Source organism: Haplochromis burtoni, unplaced genomic scaffold, assembly GCF_018398535.1.
Source record: "Haplochromis burtoni strain Fernald_Lab_line unplaced genomic scaffold, NCSU_Asbu1 Contig_626, whole genome shotgun sequence".
Taxonomy (NCBI): Eukaryota; Metazoa; Chordata; class Actinopteri; order Cichliformes; family Cichlidae; genus Haplochromis; species Haplochromis burtoni.
In genome coordinates, this window is record NW_024582987.1 from 44436 (window position 1) to 64355 (window position 19920).

General features: G+C 42.2%; 1 protein-coding gene across 8 annotated transcripts in view; it reads left to right on the forward strand.

The window, feature by feature from the left end:
• LOC102313550 (probable E3 ubiquitin-protein ligase HERC1) overlaps positions 1-17528 on the forward strand; it is a 43155-nt gene extending 25627 nt beyond the window's left edge. For 4 of the 8 annotated variants that reach the window (XM_005948910.3, XM_005948912.3, XM_042214904.1 and 1 more), the window contains exons 41-80: positions 250-463; positions 2010-2179; positions 2815-2898; positions 3623-3809; positions 3892-4019; positions 4145-4353; positions 4575-4834; positions 4953-5005; positions 5105-5302; positions 5841-6006; positions 6108-6357; positions 6831-7059; positions 7137-7411; positions 7912-8039; positions 8214-8341; positions 8693-8920; positions 9177-9304; positions 9518-9717; positions 9826-9931; positions 10056-10187; positions 10340-10438; positions 10579-10752; positions 10841-11125; positions 11229-11294; positions 11406-11531; positions 11624-11762; positions 11988-12169; positions 12401-12556; positions 12649-12771; positions 12859-12961; positions 13206-13375; positions 13465-13603; positions 13692-13861; positions 13976-14145; positions 14376-14541; positions 14640-14716; positions 14812-15064; positions 15223-15375; positions 15752-16057; positions 16161-17528. In XM_005948910.3, coding sequence (XP_005948972.1) covers positions 250-463; positions 2010-2179; positions 2815-2898; positions 3623-3809; positions 3892-4019; positions 4145-4353; positions 4575-4834; positions 4953-5005; positions 5105-5302; positions 5841-6006; positions 6108-6357; positions 6831-7059; positions 7137-7411; positions 7912-8039; positions 8214-8341; positions 8693-8920; positions 9177-9304; positions 9518-9717; positions 9826-9931; positions 10056-10187; positions 10340-10438; positions 10579-10752; positions 10841-11125; positions 11229-11294; positions 11406-11531; positions 11624-11762; positions 11988-12169; positions 12401-12556; positions 12649-12771; positions 12859-12961; positions 13206-13375; positions 13465-13603; positions 13692-13861; positions 13976-14145; positions 14376-14541; positions 14640-14716; positions 14812-15064; positions 15223-15375; positions 15752-16057; positions 16161-16346 — 6716 coding nt within the window. In that variant the 3' untranslated portion in view covers positions 16347-17528. Of the gene's footprint in view, positions 1-249; positions 464-1523; positions 1553-2009; positions 2180-2814; positions 2899-3622; positions 3810-3891; positions 4020-4144; positions 4354-4574; positions 4835-4952; positions 5006-5104; positions 5303-5840; positions 6007-6107; positions 6358-6830; positions 7060-7136; positions 7412-7911; positions 8040-8213; positions 8342-8692; positions 8921-9176; positions 9305-9517; positions 9718-9825; positions 9932-10055; positions 10188-10339; positions 10439-10578; positions 10753-10840; positions 11126-11228; positions 11295-11405; positions 11532-11623; positions 11763-11987; positions 12170-12400; positions 12557-12648; positions 12772-12858; positions 12962-13205; positions 13376-13464; positions 13604-13691; positions 13862-13975; positions 14146-14375; positions 14542-14639; positions 14717-14811; positions 15065-15222; positions 15376-15751; positions 16058-16160 lie in introns of all 8 variants that reach the window. The other 4 variants (XM_005948913.3, XM_042214907.1, XM_042214905.1 and 1 more) reach the window with 4 other exon arrangements.
• Positions 17529-19920: the final 2392 nt, after the last annotated feature.

Below are 19920 nucleotides of genomic sequence, written 5' to 3' on the forward strand. Positions count from 1 at the left end.
CTATGTTAAACAGACTATAGCTACAAGGTAAAAAACTATTGTAGTATGTTAATGATCACTGTTCAGACCTAATATATATTTGTATCTTAACTTTGAATTTTTCTTATGATGAACTTGACCCGGTTCTACTGTTAGACTTGAAGTTTACCCGTGCTTGTCGCCACTAATTTGAAAAAATAAATAAATAGAAACATTTGTATAGTAAGAAACTTGGAGTCATAAAAACCTTCACGGTTTCTTTTCCTGCAGAATCAGGCCACCACTTGTCTTCTCAGCCCATCTCCAAGTCCTCGAGCTCTGTGTCCTTGTACAGCGTGGGCTCCGAAGGCACTGCTGTCTTTGGCCAGTCAAACAGAGCCTCTGCCTCATCCTCTAACACAGATTTGGCATCCTCTCTCCCAATAAATCTTCAGGCTGACAGCCTTGATAATTTTAACCCTTTCCTTCCCATCAGCCTCCTCCAGTGAGTATAAATTGTGACAAATATGTTATTTTAACTAGGGATGGGTATCGTTTAGGTTTTATCCGATACCAGTACCAAACCGGTACTTTTGAAACGGTGCCGGTGCTTAAACGGTGCTCGAACCGGTGCTTAAAGAATGGAGAACACAAACTTTGTCCAAAAACCTCTCATGTTTAGCTGTTTTCCACTTTTTCTTTGGTCATTTTAGCCTTTTTGGCCAGGGTGAAGGGAGCATCTGCCATCAAACAAGAAGACAGCTTGTAGCTATGATGATGTTTGCTAGTTCACCTTACATGCATTAATTTAATAACGTGGTTAGCCTACTCAACGTAAATTACACACGAACAACATTAAGCTACGCACGCAGAGAAGAACGGCTGCTGCTGCCATCATCATCCGTCATCATTTCTGCTACACTGGCAGGGCTAGGGGCCAGGACTCTCCTCTTCGGGTTTTTGGGGATGTTGCTCCGGGTCCGATAACAGGCACCACACCCGCAGTAGATGTGCATGGTGTGAGGTCTCGCAGCAAGCTATCAAATACGGTGCATTTCTCGGCTTTTAACAAAATGCTATACGTCGCCAGGTTTTTCATCAAATTCGAGGTGTTGCCTCCTTTGACAGTATCACCTTAAAGCACTTGTTGCAGGCTGCTGAGTTTGCGGCTTTTGCTGTGAAGTAAAGCCAGACTTTTGACCGCTTTGCCTTGGGCATTTTTAATCTGTAGCTCTGCTCTAAAAGAACGTACGTACCTGGGCCCGCCTACTATGCTTGCAAAGGTAAAATGATTGGCTAGAATCCAAAGTGTGTGACATTCAGGAAAAAAATGCACCGAAATGTGCGCTGCTTTTCGGTCTGGTTACTATCGTTTATGTCAGAACTGGTGCCATAATGGCACCGGATACCGGTACCCATCCCTAATTTTAACTTGATTTAAAGTGATTGTGTAATCCACATGAAACACCAGGTCTGGTAACTTCTCTGACAAATATCACAATAATTAGTCTTATTGTCAGTCCTCATGTTGTTGCTGATTGCTGCAGACCTGTGTCTTTTGGCAGCAACAGCTATTCTGAAGTCCAGGGAATGGGTGAGTTAGGATGTATATGGAAAACTGAGTGAGAGATTCTGCCTGCACTCTCTTTAACCAAGGCTGCAGCTCTGCCTGCTTGTTCTTCTTCTAACTCAACCAGCTGACCGTAGTGTCAGTGTTACGTCTGCTTTCAAGAAGCAAACAGAAACACAGCTCTAGTCACATGTGTTAAAACTGCAGATAACATTTAAAGCCTTCACTTCTGCTTGTTTTAACAAGAAGAAGGAGAAGATTTTGACCAAAGACTTCAGAATGATATAGGTTAATATAGATGAATACATAATTAGTTTTACTGTGACTTTCATATATATAGCAGTAAATCAGAATGAATAAAGCTCAACTGATCCTTTCATTTACTTAATATGTTAAATGTCTATTGAAAATGTAACCCTACTGGTGCAGCGCTGCTTCTGCTTTGTCATTACTCTACATGCTGTATCCTCACTTCCTCTAGGCACATGGTGCTAACTCGGTTCCCTACGCTTACGGGACTGGTTAGCACTCCCCCTGTGTTGCACCCTTGCTTCAGCCTTGCCAGCTCTGCTTCTTGTGATGCCTTCACAGAACAGCAGACTAGCTTCATGGAACCCGGTCCCTGCAGCACACAGGCCAGAAGCAGCCTGGGTAAGAATGAGCACAGAGACAATGGTGGGGAGAAAAAACCCACGAGAAAAAAAGTCATCTAATTTAAGAAAAAGATCACATTTTAATGGAGTGTGTAAAAGAAAATGTCTTAGTGTCTCAGAGGTTTATTCAAAGGAACACAGTAGATCAGTAGTAACTGAGTTGGAATCGTATGTCTTATGCATGGTTATAAATGTTTAGCCTTTGGTCACAGCAGACTTGCTGCTCAAAACAGCATGTGTTTTGCTCTGCTGTTAGTCAGATATTAATACTATCAAATGCATGCACTCACATGCTTGAATGGCACCTTTGTTTTTCATTGTCATTTATGTTGGTGGCATTCTGAGCTAGGTCCTTTAGACTAAAGGTCTCCTCTGTGTTTCATATCATGGGATAGAGTTGGATTAAAGGGCTAGTTGACTTGCAACTTTAATCATTTATTATCTACAAGCCTGCAAGAAAGTGGAGTTCTTTACATAAGATGAGGAGGCCTTTCATAATCTAAAATTGTAAGAGGCAGCATAAACAAATAAAAACAATTGCTAAATTACACATATACTTCCCGAAATGGAGCTGTGGGCTTGTTTTTGTTTTCTGTTCTTTTGTGCACTTTTTCTTATCTCCTCAATCACCAGAACGGACACAAATGTTTGTCACCAGTCGGTTGCTAGAAATGGGATTCTCTATGAGACATATCTACTGGGCCATGGAGGCAGCAGGTACTGCTTTGTGTAGTGTGTCTGATGCCACAACATTTTTGCTTCATGTGCTTTATCTTCTTAATATCTGTCCTTTTACTGCGTGTTTCAACCTTCCTGTAGTATCTAAAATAGGATAAGTGTCGTTTTGATTGAGAAAATTCTTTTTTCTTTGATAAGAAGTTCAGTTTTCTAGTTTTGGGATTTTCGTGTTGCTGTTCATTGGTGGACATCAACTGAGACTTTCCAGTTTTTCAACTGGGTTTTTGTGAACAATCCACACCTCAGTGGCTCCCCACCTTAGCATTACAATTTACTGATCGGTTTAAGATTCTCTTCACCACTTGTGGAAAAGTTTTTGCACAGTTCACTTTCTTTAATTTGCAGTATTTCATAAAAATCTCATCTTCACAGAAGATTTGCTTTCATAAAAATGGACCAATTCACAATATTTTGTTCTCATATGGTACACATACATTATGAGCATGTAAGCAACTTAAAGTATGCGAATATTGTCACATTTTTGGCACCACCTTTTTTTTTCATCTAAATTTTAGACCTTCACCCTTTATATCACAGATTTCACTCTCTTGTCACACCTGCGTGTGTCAGATGTGCCTGGTGATCTCAGACTATAAACAGTAGTGGTCGCATGGTGATGTCTGACATGAATTAGCAATGCAGCACTCTGCGATGCATCTTTTCCTTTTGAACTGACAGTTCAACTTCCCTGTGGTTCCCCCAGATGTAGCAGGTGACTTGGACTCACAAACCATTGAGGTGTTGGCCAGCTGGATGCTAGAGCACCCTCTGACTGAGGAGCAGCAAGTAGCTGAGTCACCAAGACCAGAGGGGGCTCCTGAGACTCCGTCCCCAGATGGGCCAGAGACAGTTCAGTGCCCCGAGCGCCCCACCAGTCACACCACTGAAAGGTGAGGGATCCAATGAACATACACTCAGTACATTCAGTACATTTAATGAGTACACTGACAGCCTCAGTTATTTCATTTACAGCCTGTTGCCCGGGCTCGACTGGATTGAAAGGGAGAACTTCTTGGATGTCCACCTCACTAGGAACAGACCTCCTCCGGCCCGGCGGCGACGCTCAGGCCCCACTCAGAGGACCTCGTTCCGAAGGGCAGGTCAGACACAGAGGAAAATCAAAATGAAATGCAAAACATTTAAACTATGTTCAAAGATCAGCTGCGGACAACAGTTCCTTTTAATCTATTGTATTTTCAATTCTAACAAAACTTTTTATTTTCAGACTTGCCATCACCCAGCCCCCTCCCCCAGTTGTATCAACAGCACACAGCTGTCAGTGATTGGCCGGAGCAGGTAGAGTTTCACCCTTACTCTGCTGAGGAAGAGTCAGAGCTTGGCTACATGGATGATCCATACCATGAAGAAAGTTACGAGGACCTCCTCACCCCTTCATTCTTCAGCTTGGAGAGAGACACACTGCAGATAGTGGAGGTGACACATAAGCACTTAATGTGCATGAAAAAATATCATTTTAATCTATCTCAGTCTCTTTAAAGACTTTAATAAATATAAGTGACTGAATTGATATGCAAAGTTAGTCCAGTTAAACAAAGATTTGACTTTAATGCTTTTTGACAGTCCAAGTCCACATGCATAACTTTTTAGGCTCTTCTCTTACTGTCCTTACATGCATTTTACTATGCCCCTTTTAGGCTGGAGAGGAACACAGTCAGATGGTTAAATGTGAGCTGTGCAACACCCTCACCTTGCAGTTTAACAATCACATAAAGCGACGACACCCAGGCTGTGGGCAGAGTGCTGCACGTAAGGGCTATGACAGCACTGGGGCCTACGTGGATGTTTGGTTCAAAGGGGAATGTGGCTCCAACTTCCCCTTCTACCTCCTCTGCAGCACCTGCAGGGAAAAGTACCTGGCTGCAAATGCAAGCAATCCAAACTCCAAATATGAAAGGTACAGGAGATAATGTACAGATGGGAAATGGTAGACTCATGGAACATGCTCCACATGTATTTTGGATTTACTCTTTTTCTCACTTTTCATCATTGTTGTGTCCTACTTTTTGCTTTAGGGTTAAAGGCCTGACATCAGATTTAATTGGCCAGATGGACAGCACATCTGATGGTATGGAAGGTATTTTTTATCTAACGTGAGGTACAACAGAACAATTATCTTTGACTTTATAATGAATATACAATATGAATGGTCCTTCTGCTTGTGTAGATGACTGGGAGATGAGCCACCAAGATGAGTATGACACAGAGAAACTGACAGGACTGGAAGATTTTGGGCTCCTGCTCAGACCACTCGGTTTGACTGAGAAGAAGTTGGTACCAGACCCCATTGCCTTTACAGAGCCAGATCCACTTGGAGCGCTAGTTTACAGTTCAGCTTGTCCTTCAAGAGCACCTGTTCCCAAAGGTATTATTTCATTTTGTTTTGTTATACAAAGAACCAAGTGCTGTAGTTTTTTAAGTTAAAACAGAATTACAGAACCTTGATGCATAAAATGATGTCTTTTAACAGGTACAGAACTGAAAAACAAAATGATAAAAACCAAAAATGTGTCTGCAGACTTGTACATAAACTGCCAGGCATTCACAAAGAATCAAGCCATAAAGACTCAGAAGCTTACTGTCCACTGTTTTTTTTATATTTTGGTGAATGGTTTGCTAAGTTTTTCGACTTGTAACACACGCCCACATTCCTTCTGTGCATGTTGGCAGCAAGACCCCAGGATCAAAACCTAGTTTTATTCACTGCTGGGTGGTGATTCATCGCTCACTTATCATAGCGCGACATCTGAAACACAAACAGTACTTCCAGCTGTCTGTTTGGATCTAGGATTGTGAATATCTTGCACACCCACACTACATAAGTGTTCTTAGGTTTTACCGTTCCATTCAAAATCATGTTTTTCCTTTTAATTAAAATGTTTTTACGTATTTCTTCCCAATAGGGAATGCCCTTGTCGAGCAGAAGACCTCTTTGAGCCTCGGACAGCAGGCAGTATCACTGAGGGACTCTCATGATAGACTGAAAGCATTAAGGAGAGTCACATCCACAGCCCAGATTCTGCTTGCTTACAGCATCGTGATGAGAGCGCTGTCCCAGACTGCCTCAAGGTTAGTATGATTATAAAATCAACAACATTTTCTGTATTCTTTTTTAAAATTTATTCTTTTGCTGAGTGGTTTCATGAGTCCTTTCCTATTGTCATCTTCAGTGCATCAGTGAGTAGCCAGTCTAATGGACTTGAGTCCTTGGGTCTGGCAGACATCCGTATTCTGGTGCGTTTGATGACTTTAGCGGCAGGTGGCAGGGCTCACACCTGGGTGGACGGTCGGTCCAGTATGAGAGGGCTGGCGACAGATGGCAGCAACTCCACCTGCCTCACTTTTCTTACCTCAGCCATTGGCAGCGTGGTGTCCCACAGTCCTACTGCTTACAGAGAGCTGGTGGAGATATGCACTCAGGTTAGTTTTCTCCTGTCAGTCTGCTGATTATAGATAATTCAGGTTTCTGAGTTCTAAAAGCTTGATAAAGTCATGTGATCTTGTTTAAAATCAGGTTCAGTTGAGTCTTATGTGCAATTTTGGTGTGTAGAAGGTTTAAGTAATTATAGCCTCCATGGACATCCAGTAAAGGATGTCCTCTTTAAATCTTTATTGATGATCTAGCTGAGTGTGGTCTATAGATAAAGATAACTCAAGTTATACGAGAAAAGTAAAAAATTAGTGTCCCAGTATTTTGCATGAGTCACCAAAAAACGGAAAACAAATACAAATGCTAATAAACTTAATCCTATTTTTTTATTTCATAACTACAACACTTTGCTCTTGTTTGACTGAACACAAACATCAAAACAATATTTGTTTATTAATATGGTTTGCCTGAACTTCAAGTAATTCTAAAAACGTGAACGTATGTTTAACGTTATTTCTGTTAGGACCTGATGGCAGCAGCTACAGGGGTTAATATTGGAGCCATCAGTGACCCACAGCAAAGAGCATGCCTGAATGCCAGCTTAACAGCTGCAAACCCGGGAGCCCAGCAGCAGAGGGACTATCATGACCAGACACCGCCAACGTTCCTGGTCACACAAAGTCTGGTGTCCCTGCTCACTGAAAAGAGCCATCACTGTTACACCCCAGACAAAGCTGAACACGAGACTAATGGTGAGAGAGAGCCTGTTTGTTGTACTGGATGCAATGATTTAATGCACTGTTACTAAAATAGCTCTCCTCTGGCTCAGATGCAGGAAACCAGGGGGGCTCTTCCTCTTTGACTCCCTCCTCTTTGCCACACCTCAGTGCCAAAGTTGGCCCTCTGGAGCTGGCAAATGCATTGGCAGCATGTGTCCTCTCTGCTCGGCTAACCAGTAAACACCGCCAGTGGGCAGCACAACAGCTGGTGCAGGCTTTGGCTGCCACAGGAAGGGACAGTTCTCATCGACCTCAAACATACAGCGACTTGGCTGGTGACCTGCGGAAATGCCCCCTTAAGAGACTGGAAGGACATTATAACAAGGTGAGTCATATGTGCATCCTTTTTTTGTTGTTGTTTTTTTTTTGTGTGTTGTGTAAGATGTGTTTTGTGGTTTGTTTTGCTGGAAAGATTGAGTTTTAATCTTCTCTATTACCATAGGCCTGTTGCTAAAAAAACAACAACCACCACTTAGAATATAAATGATTACACTCACAGCTGTAACTATGACTTTATAATACCTTAAACTGCTTGGGATCTTGCATTTCCCAGGTAAATGTGAAGTATATAGTAAAATGAGTTTGCATGTTCTCCCTCTGCCTGTGTGGGTTCACTTCCAGGTACCCACATCAAAGACATGCTCAGTGGTTGATTAGTAATTCTGTCTCTGTGTGTTAACCCTGTGATGAACCTGCCTCTCGCCCTGTGATAGCAGGGATAGAGTCGATCCTCTTGTGGCCCTGAATTAGATAAGCAGTTAAGAAGATGGATGGATGAGTGGATGTAAATTAAAAGTACGTTTACACTGTTTCTCTTCTGTTTAGGTGGCCAGCTGTTCCTGGAGCAGTGAGCAGAGTTTGTTGGCTACATGTTCTCAGGACAAAGTGGTACAGCTATGGAGCATCAGCCACAACACCGTGGAGCTACAGACCACCTTCTCCTGTATTACCAGGTTATACTTTTTTGTAGTTTTGCATTTTATACACAGATTGCTCATTTTAACTACCAAATCTAACAAAGCCTTAATTTACATTTCAAAGTCTAATATACCTGCTCATAAAGTTTTAATTATACTGAATGGACTGGTGTTGCTGTAACGTGTCCTTTATCCCGTTGATACTTGCAGTAAGACAGACCGATCAAGCAGTGAGAGGGCTGGCAGATGTCATCTCATGTCTCCTGTGTACTGGAGTACAGGGGGGAACTTTTTGGCTGCCCCCGAGAACAAACACATCAACATCATGAACATTAGAGGTAGTTCCTACAAGTCTTTTGTTCTTCAGATTTTACAGTTACTTGCAGCTAATAATAAAAACGTAAAATTTATATTTATGTTCTGTAATAATGTCAGATTAATGAAGAACTCTTTCTTTCAGTACTCTGCATTTTATATTAAAATTAAAAGGATAAAATAACTATATCATAATAATAAAAAAAAAATAAAAAAAAATTAAGAATTAAATTAATAGAGAAAATGTAGAGAAAATTCTCACTTTCTGCAGATGAATATGACACGACTGACAATATCAAGGCACATTATTCTGTGACCTGTCAAACAAAAACACAGACTTTAGCCCATGTGACTGTGTGTCTGCTGCTTTTTAGGATCGCTCTGTCACGTGGAGAACCAGGGTTCTCGGGTCACTGCTCTTTGCTGGGCTCAGGCCTTCAGTTTGTGGGTGCTTGACCAGTCTGCAGCCTGTAAGAATAGACCCGCTGAGAGCCTGTTGGTGGGACGGCTGGATGGCTCACTGTGCTGGCTGCAGGTCACAATGCAGGAAACAGACCTGCTTGTGAGGAGCACTGAACTCACTGCCTGCCACAGGAACGAGGGTAAGGAGAGTCTTACACGCAACTGTTGCTGCTTAAAAACAAAGCTGGTGACCAAAATTGAATCAATATATTAACAGGTGTTGAATCTGAGACACAGCTAACCTGTTCCTGCTTTAATGCTATGCTAACTGCCTGCTTGCTCTAAATTCACAAATATAAATTATGAAGACTTACAGACTTAAGAGTGATATCTATCAAATATTCTTAGTAAACTCTCATCATGCAGAGACGTGCAATAACCTCATATGTCTTCTAGCTCCCCAGTGTGTAGCCTGGCACAGTGAGGACAAAGCGTTTGCAGCGGGCTATCCCAGTGGGAAGATCCTGTTGTCCACAACAGAAACTTATGAGAACGAGCAGCCCGTAGTGCTGTCTCTCTTCCAGGTTTGCCATCCACACTCACTCTAACTGCAATGTATTAGTGAGCACTGCAGAAAATTTGGTCTCGATATTGTGGCAGTTCTATGGGGGGTTCTCTTTTAAAAAAAATATAAAGTCATCTGTCATGTTTTTTCTCTTTTGCTGTGCCACATGAATTCACTTTCCTAACATGAGATGCTTACTGACTGCTCATCTGCCCTGCTCTTTACGATATAGGACAGCGTGTGCTCCTTAAAGTGGGACCCCACAGGACACTTGCTGCTCTGTTTGGGGAGGTCAGAGGTAGTAAAGGTACTGGGACGCTCTGGGAGCTCCTGGGTGACCCTCCACAATCTCTTCCACACCAGTACTGTTAACATTGCCGAATGGTGTCCACTCCCTGGAAGAGCACCTGATCCCAGACTAATGCTGGCCGCGTATGTTTAATACAGTTTTGTAACATTTTAGAGAAGAAGAAGAAGAAAAATTCATGTAGGTTTCATGCTGATCATTGATTTCTGTCTTTCTTCTGTGTGGTTCGACAGAGGTTGTCAGAATGGCTCTGTGTATGTCTGGACACTACCACAGGGGGGCACTGTTGTATCGTTGCCCAACATGTTGAACAGCCAGGAGAGAGACACTGAGACCAAGGTGAGTTTGGATCTGCTGCTAAAGCTCTTTGGTGCTGTTAATTTTATTTCGTTGCTTTCATAAAGTCACCTGTTTGTGTAACCAATTTTATCTTATGAAATCATCTTTCTTCTTCTCTTTACAGCAGGATAGTGCAAAGTGTGCATTTGTACTTCATGGCCACATTATGGCCGTGAAGTCCCTTTCATTTTGTTCCAGTGGATTAGCTCTAGTGTCTGGCGGGATAGGGGGTCTACTCAACATCTGGTCCTTACAGGTCAGAAAAAAAAGATTATTTCTGTTTGCCCCTTAAATTAGTGCCAACATCCCTAATTATTAAGTCCATCTGCTTTGTGTGGTAACGAAGGAACTGCTTGCCGTGATTCACTGCAAAATTGTAATCCATGTGTTTCTTTCTGCTTGTTACAGGATGGTTCGGTGCTACAAACTGTTACCGGTTTGGGTTCAGCTGTCAGCACTACGTGGATACCAAACATGGGGGTTGCTGCCTGTTTTGGAAGGTCAAAGGTAATATGAATCACTCAAAGCCCTAATGTGTGGCTAGTATATCTCATTTATTTCTATATTTATAATAATGTTAACATCTATAATCATTTTAATTCCCTCAGTGCTGCTTGGGTAAAAATATCTGTTCTGTCATTTCCCAGGATGTTTTGTTGATCTGCTGCACCCCTGACTGGATCAACCAAAATCACGTGCTAGCTTCCTGTCGTATGGTCCTCAGAAGCCAAAACGTTTCGGGTCTAAATCGGGCACCTTGTTTGGCTGTCTTCCTGGAGAGGCTGCCCCTGCTGCTGCAGGAGCAGTACAACTATGAGCGGGTAATTTATTTAAACTGCATGTTGAAGCTATATTGGAGCTGTTTCATGTTCTGCAACTGAGACATGACTTCGAATGTCTTCTCTGCAGACCCATGTGGGAGCTGGCGACCAGCTCGTCCACAGTGCCTTCTTGCAGAGCCTGGCCTCCTTGACAGTTGGGTTGTACTTGGAGAAACACCTGTGCTATTACCCACACCCGCCACACCACACTTACCCCGATGCTCACTCCTGCCCTCCAGAGTGGACCTGGCTAGTCACTTATGCCACCACAGTGCGCAGCGCTGAGGCTATAGCCAGTGGCACTGCCTTCCCTGAAGCCTTCATTGTTTCAGCATTTCAGGATGTGCAGGACAATAAAATTGCCAAGGCACTGGTGAGCAGGGACATTCTGTTTGATGCTGTTGCTTTGTCTCTATTATATTATAGTCTCTCTTGTATTGACTTCTTGCAACTTTATGCTCTCCTTTGTCCTTTAGGACAATAGCAAGTGGAGTTTCAGGATGGATGAGCAGCTGATGTCGTGGGCCACCAGTAGACCAGAGGTAATAGTTGTGCCATTCTTAAAAACAATTCAGGTGTGAAGGAAACAAAAAAGACAAACATTAGGCTGTTCGATTGACTGAAAGTGCTGTGTGCCCTCCTGTGTCTCTAAGGATTGGCAACATGGGGGAAAGACTGAGGTGTATCTGTGGGGCAATGGACGTTTCGGGCAGCTGGCTGGAATGGGAATCAATCTTATGATGCCTACACTGGCACCCTCTCTGTTACAGACACAGCAGGTACTGTTTCACTCAGGGTGCAGTCTTTGTTCCTGATTGCTGCTCTTTTATAATGCTACTTCACTTTTTTGGGCGATTCAACTGTCTTTCAGGTTGTGTGTGGTCAGAACTGTACCTTTCTGCTCCAGTCCAATGGGACTGTACTGGCTGTAGGAGAAGGACAATATGGCAGACTGGGCCAAGGGAATTCTGATGATCTCTATGTTCCAACTATTATCTCTGTTTTTCAAGGTAAAGTATTCCCAAAGGGGGTAAGAACCAGTCGGCGCTGGTCTGCTTTTGAATCTCTGTGTTTTGGTTTTTTGTTGGGGGTTTTTTGTCCTCAAGAGATTGGAAGGAAAACTAGTTTCCTTGTAGTACTGCAGTTGGATGTATTCGCTTGTAATTAGGCTTAACTGTTAATTTCCTCTAATTTGTAAATTTGTATCAGTCTAATTTACACTTGTCTGTGGGCAGGGTACGTGGTGACACAGCTGGCGACATCTTGTGGGTCAGACGGACACTCGATGGCCCTGACTGAGACTGGGGAGGTATTCAGCTGGGGAGACGGAGATTTTGGAAAACTGGGTCATGGCAGCAGTGAAAGACAGAGGAGACCCAAACAGATAGAGGCGCTGCAAGGAGAAGAGGTCGTTCAGGTATCGAGGAAGTCTTTGCACCAAACTTGTCATGTGATATTTTAATGTTTTTTTCAATAAAACTAATCATGAGTTTATTGTATTTTATTAAATGCAGCCACTGTTTGATTGCAGTGCTTCTTACTTTGTAGCTTTAAAAAAAAAGAATATTTTCAAAGTTCACTGACTGAGTGAATTTAAACACAAATATTTGTTGACATAGATGAATTAAACACAGCTTTGCTTTGTTAGCTCGCTTGTGGCTTCAAGCATTCTGCTGTGGTTACAGCAGATGGGAAGTTGTTCACCTTCGGTAGTGGTGAATCTGGCCGTCTGGGTCAAAGGTCGACATCTAACAAAATGCTACCTGAAAGGGTGGCTGCACTAGAGGGATATCATGTTGGACAGGTAAATCATGGACAGCATTGGCTTTGAATGTAAAAGACTTTAAATGTCAATTTTTATACTGAAAAAAATCAAACTTTGGTTACGTTTCTCAGGTGTCATGTGGTCTCAGTCACACTTTGGTGGTGTCTCTTGATGGCATGGTTGTGTGGGCATTTGGAGATGGAGATCATGGTAAATTGGGAACTGGTTCTTCCACAGCAAAATACTACCCTCAGGTAGGTCAGCGCTACCAAAGATTCACTTTTAGGAATCCTGGAAGGACAAAAAGTTTATGTTTGTGTTATTTTTTTTCCTGTTTGTAGAAAGTTGAGCAACTTTGCAATAAGAGAATTAAGAAGGTCTGTTGTGGAACTCAGTTCTCTGTGGCCTTGGCCTGTGATGGACATGTCTACACATTTGGTCAAGGTACATTTTACTGTCAAATTCAAACATGTTATGTAAACCCAACAGTGTTTGCATTATTGGTTGAAATATTGTTTGCAAGCTTCCCTAAATCCCCAAAAGTTGATTCTGTGCATCTGGATGTTTTCAGTGGGAGACTGAAAATGCTTCCTTACCTGAATGATTGAGCGTACATCAAAAAAAATTTAAACTTCCTGCTACCAAGGAAACTAAAACTTACAAAAAAAAATTGCATTACTTTTTTCAGAGCGTGCGATTGGCCTGCCGGACTCCATGCTGAAGAACAAATCCTGCCCCCAGGTGGTGCCGTCCCTGGAAGGACTGTTTATAGAAGACATTGCTGTGGGCTCTGACCATGTGCTCGCCATGTCCTCCACTGGAGACGTCTATGCCTGGGGCTGCAACAGCAATGGACAGGTAATCAGCGTGCTCTGAAAATGACAGGCTGTGCTTACATTGCAGATTTTAACATCTTGCCATGTTGTGTTTTAATGCGTGTGTTCCAGCTTGGCCTTGGGCACACCAACTCAGTGAAAGAGCCCACGCTTGTCGCAGCCCTCCAGGGTAAAAACATCAGGCAGATCTCTGCTGGCCGCTGCCACAGTTCGGCGTGGACCACCCCCTCTACCTCGATGAAGAACTCAGGTACAGACACATACGGCGTTACATTGCACACACTATGATGGATGAATGGAAACACACCTGGTACTGCATGTTTTACTTTTATCTCCAGGTGGCTCTGGAAATTTCCAGTTAGGCTTTCCACAGTCAGTCCCTCCCCAGTACACCACTCTGAAAGACTGTAGCCCTGATGTTCTCAGCATGCGCCTCAGGGTACTCTACCACTTTTCTGATCTCATGTACAAATCCTGGAGGCTGCTCAACCTGGACACCAAAAATCCGGTACCTGTAATCCCCTTTTTTGCTCTTTTTAATGTGTTAAAAGAGTAATAAATACTTCCTGGCAATAATTGTGCATCTGTTCCTTTTTATTGTCCCTTCCATCCTTATATGCAGGTGTCCACTTCACGCTATAATTCAGGAACAACAGCCATTATACGAGGGGAGCTCAGAGGCCTTCTATCACCCAAGGTCAACACTCTGCCTCTTGTGCGCTCGATTGGCAGAACAATGACCCAGGGCAAAACATATGGGCCTCAGATCACTGTAAAACGGCTTTCCACAAGGTAAGAATGACCATGACATTCAGCGTGTTGGCAGCATGTGAATGTCTTCAGGAGCCAGCTGGTGGAAAAACAGGACTTGGCCAGAACAGCTTGCTGTGTTTCCAATTGGCCGGCCAGGATTAATAATGGAATTTCAGGGCTTTTGTTTGGCACCTTTGTTGTTTTGACCTGTTACTTGTTCTGTGTACCCATTAAAAACGTCATATTCCCTCACTCTTACTCCTCTGCAGAGGGCGTTCGAGCAAACCCATCTTCGTGCAGATCGCAAAACAAGTGGTGAGCCTGAATCCTCTGGAGCTGCGGCTGCCGTCACGAGCCTGGAAGGTCAAGCTGGTAGGAGAGGGAGCTGACGATGCTGGCGGAGTATTTGATGATACCATCACCGAGATGTGCCAGGTGGGGATGAAAGCCGCACATTAACGTCAGCGATTGCTAATAATGCAGGCTGGAACGTTCTTTACTTTAACTGATAAATGGTAATGTGTTTACACCAGGAGCTGGAGTCTGGTGTGGTGGATCTTCTGATCCATACTCCCAATAGCTTTGCAGATGTGGGCAGTAACACTGACAGGTGCACATTTAAAATAAAAAAATAAAAACATTTCTGAGTGTTTTAGAAGTGTAACAGAACACACAGCCTCTTGTACTAACTGAGTATCTTCACAGGTTCCTGTTTAATCCAGCGGCGCACTCGGATGATCACATGGTCCAGTTTCGCTTCTTGGGTATCTTGATGGCAGTGGCCATGCGCACTAAGAAACCTCTGGACCTTCATCTGGCTCCTTGGGTGTGGAAGCAGCTTTGCTCGATGCCACTCGGGGGAGCTGACTTGGAGGAGGTGGACCTGCTCACCTACCGCAACCTCCAAGGCATCCTTCACCTCGAAAACAGTGAAATCACTGAGGACAATTTCCATGTGGTAAGATATTGTGTGAACTGGGTTATTGCAGAATGAATTAATATTAATGTTTCCTTTACGCCTTCCTCCTGAGCTTTGTGTTTTTTTTCCAAGTCCTTTATTTCTCAACCCTTCACCTTATTCCCATTATTATTCCTCTGTGTTATCTCCCTCTGAAGATGATCCCACTGGATTCATTCATGGCCCACAGTGCAGATGGAAGGCTGGTACCTGTAGTTCCCGGAGGTCAAAACATCTCTCTGACCTTTGGCAACCGGACTGAATATGTGGAGAGAGCTCTGGAATACAGACTGCATGAGATGGATTCCCAGGTTTGAAGTGTTGTGGGATGATTTGGCTGTGACTGGCAAAAATGTAGTCAAGTGTTAACATGAAAAAAATGTATCTGAGCATGCAGCCTGCAATCATACTGATCAGGTCGCTTATTTTATGCCTATAGTTAAGAGTAAATGTTTCATGTTACAAAAACTTTTGAGTAGAGTTTTGTATTTCATTTATTTAGTACATTTTTGTTTCAGTTCAGTTTATTTGTGTTTGCTTGTTTCATTTTAGTTTAATTCTGCTTCATTTTTTGTGCCCCGGTCTGCCCGCCAGCTTCCATTAGTGCTCGCTGCTCACCCTGTTTGTTGTTCTTGTTGTTCTCGTCCCTCAGAAGTATCAAAGCTGAGCTTGTTCTGTTATGTCCAGGTGGCAGCAGTGAGAGAGGGCATGTCTACCATCATCCCGTTGCCCCTTGTCTCCCTGCTGACGGCACAGCAGCTCGAGCAGCTGGTCTGCGGCCTGCCAGAAGTCTCCGTCGAGATGCTAAAGAAGCTGGTGCGTTACCGCGATATCACCGAGAGCCACCAGCTCATTTGCTGGCTCTGGCAGAGCTTGGAGGAGTTCACGAATGAGGAGCGGGTGCTTTTCCTACGCTTCGTCTCTGGCAGGTCCAGGCTGCCCTCCAACCTGACTGATATCCCGCAGAAGTTCCAGATCATCAAGGTGGATAGGGTAAGGAGATCACAACCAGGTGACGAAGCTGGTTACATGAACAAATACCAAGAGTAAGATTATTAAGGTTTGCTTTTTTTTTCTCTCTGCTGCTCATATTTAGCCCATCAACGGACTTCCAACCGCTCAGACCTGTTTCTTCCTTCTTCGCCTGCCCCCTTACACGAGCCAGGCCATCCTCGCCGAGCGCCTGCGTTACTCCCTTCACAACTGCCCCTCCATTGACATGGACAACTACATGCTGACTCACAACACCGACCCAGCAGACAGCTCTGACACCGAGGACTGAAGCAGAAAGCTCCAGACTCCAACGGGGTGGTGAATGTTTTTCTCCGATGCCATGCACATTATGCACTGAACACAGATTTTTATTCACCAGACTTATACGGTTGTGATGTTTATATGTTGGTTAATTTAAAGATATGCGTAGATTTGAGCTTCTTTTCCAGCTGTGACAGATGTTGTAATTATTGCAGTGCTTATTCTGAATCAAAACTACTACAGGGAAAACAGTAAGATTTTTTTAAAAATCTACGTGAATAAGCCACAGTTAAGGAGTTAAGGTGCCTGTTGTTCGAAAATGTGTAATAATTTATTGACCTCTGAAACATACTGTAATCAGTAAAACTGTAAAATAAAGAGTGTTTAAATAAGGAATATGTTGTCTAAATAACATTTTCAAGTTGAAGTAATGTAGGAATAAAAAACAAAAGATCAAATGTACAGATTCAGATTTTGAAATGCACATATGATGTATTAATTAAGTGAAAACAAACTGGTTTACACTGGTTACCACTGGTTTGGTTTAGTGTCTTATGTTTGTTTATCTTTGTTGTCTTTAAATGCACTTTAAAAAGTTTGGAGATCAGTACAAATGTTAAATGTAGATGCAAAATATAATGTGATGTGTAGAATTGACATATACCATTTGCGATAGAATTTTAAAAATAGTTTTAAAGATAAAAAGACATTTTCTGAAAGTTTGATCTTTAAGAGAAAATCAGAGGTCCAGAGTAAAGTGATATTTAGAATCCCCATATATTCCCTGTAAAAAGCTCTATATGGGAATATTATCACTTTGAGCTTCAGATCAATTTATTGACGTTGAAGAAAAGGTCAGAGGTCAAATGTGAGATGATATTTTAAATCTTTAAACAGTACTTTCTATATGTTGACAATACCCACCAAACTTTAAGTTATAAGGCTTTTTTGGGTAAATTTTTAATCAATGAATAATTTAACTGACGTTGAAGGTTTGTGGATGCAAGTCGAATTTTAATAGCTTTAAATCCCTACAGGTTTACGTTTTATCACAATTCATCCAAAACCTTTGGAGCTGTTTACAGGCAGAGTGTTACGCATGCACGCGAATGCCACCAAAAACCAAACCTCTTTGGTAGCAGTAAATATCTACATATGCCAATGCAATATAAATCAAGTACAAATAAATAAATGGATACAAATACATACATCCATGATTGTGATTGTGAGTTATGTAACCTATTCCAAGGTAACTGACTGACAGCTCTGCTAAACTGCACTGAGACCGATGTGTTTAATCAGATTAGATTATTAGATTAGGATAACAAACTTCATTTTTTAAACAGAATTGAGAAACAATTTGCACCGCCCGTTACAAGAAGAACTCCAAAGCTCTGAATAAAGCTACACATTTGTAACAGAATCTAGCTGAAAACACAGTTTCAAGTGTAGTCAGTCAACTTTCTCTAAAACAAACAAATCCTGCGAAGAATTATGGGGCATTAAAAAAGTACAATAAGAAACAAAAAGTAGTTCCAGTGAGGGTTTCTGCTGAAAATGATGCACCTAAAAATATTTTTATAAAAATCTTCTTTAACTGTTTATCACACAGAAAATATTTTTTCTGTGTAAGGCCCAAATATCAATGGCATCAAACTGGTTCGGTCATTACAACAAGACAAGAGTCCAGACAAGTTAGTGACTTAAACTGTGTTTTCAGCTAGATTCTCACAATACTAACTGTAAGCACGCTGATCTCTGGCCATTTGTAATAAATAGTGAGAAAAACAGTGCCACTGTAGAGGATGGTGCATCTGTGTCTGCGTGATGAACCAGTTTTTCTTAGGACAGAATAATCTCTGGGGTAAAGATGATGTGAAGTAAACAATAAATGTCAATGGGGGAGCTAGAATAGTACTAAAATGTGTGCTATTTCCTGCAGTCATTTCTATTGCAAGCTAAAACACAAGTAACTCAAAAGAAACACAAAATTACTGATTGCTCTCACATTTACTGGTGCGCTAGCGGATGGTCATATTAAACCCGCCCACAGTTTCAAACAATTGAGCTCAACATGCCCGAACCTCTTTATTTTTCAATTTTTAAATGTTTGGTCCGTATGATGTCAGTGAGAGTAGATATCCCTAATTTGGTCATCACAGGCACACAGCCTTGGCTGTGAACACAGACAGTTGGTTGATTGAGCAGCATCACCAAAGCTGCTTCATTAAAAAGTCCAAGAATTAAAAACAAACAAACAGCTGGGAATGAAAGTGTAATGGTACCTTTTAAAAGTGTTGGCAAGGTTTATGGACAAAGCACACCACAGCCCAGGTATGGTAGGTCCAGGTATTGTTTGTTGCATGTTTACTAGGCTGAGTCAGTCTGCTTCTTCAAGCAAACTGGCCACAGTGCCCTGAAACAAGTCCAAAATTTGGACAGGTAGGTATTAGATTGATGTAGACAGGATAGATATTAGACTGCAAGACATAACAGAGACAAGTCACTATAGGTCAGATTGGAGATGGATGAATAACTCAAGGGGAAGCAGACTTCATGACTCTCAGAATTCAAAAGTAAAAAAGCAGAAAATAGCTGACAGATGTGCGTGATCTGAATTCTTCCACCTTTGCAGAAAATAATGCGTTAATGTGGGACTGCATACGAGAATAAAAAACAGATTGAAAAAATATGGTCATTTCTTTCATTTTCATTTGCATTAACCTCTACTTGAGAAAAAAAATAACAGAGAAAGCAACAGCTTCCCGATTGTACAAAAAAAGAGATCTTAATCCGGCTCCCTTGGGTCTAATGTTGTCCTGAGTCAGCACAGCTGGTGCGTCTGCAATCTGTCTGTGCTGGTGTGAGGTACGTCTGCTCTGACCTTATTACCCATCTGTTTTCCCTGTGTGCTGTGTGGCCAATAAGGCACAATTCAAGTCAGCAGCCCTGCAGCTGAGAGGGGGAGCGTTTCTCATGAGAAGCCTCGCCAGATATAAATAAAAGCGCCATCTATCAACATAACAGGTCCGCAAATTTGAGAAGGCAGGTTAGGAAAAAACCAAAAACCAAAAAAGCACCAAGGACTTGTTTCACAGATTTGCTGCAGTTGTAGTACTCTAATGGATATTCCTGTGTGGAGGTAGATGTCATTTCAGGTATTTTGTATTTAATTCTCTTGGAGATGGTTGTAGAGGCCGGGGTCATTTAGGGAAACCCAAAAGGACATTAGACTACAATAAGTAATCACAAATGAACATATCCTGTCTGGAATTATAAGCTGGAACAATGTAATCTTAGCCAAAAGGGGATTATCTGGATATGAAAGGTACTCTGAACTCTGTGCTGAAAGAAACAATTTATCTTACTATATGTTATAAACCAAAAAGCTAAAACATGAAAACTACTGGCAGGTGATGTGACATAATTGGAAACTGGTTCTTTGCTTAGATAACCCGGCTAAACTTTGCAAATGCAGGACAGTGTGCCCCCATCCACTTCATATAAACTGCTTCTGATATCTTTTAGGTATGATAAGGTGGAGCAACACAAGATTGGAAAGGTGGTTTTAGTGGTTGTCGTGTTTTTTCTAAATGTTCTTA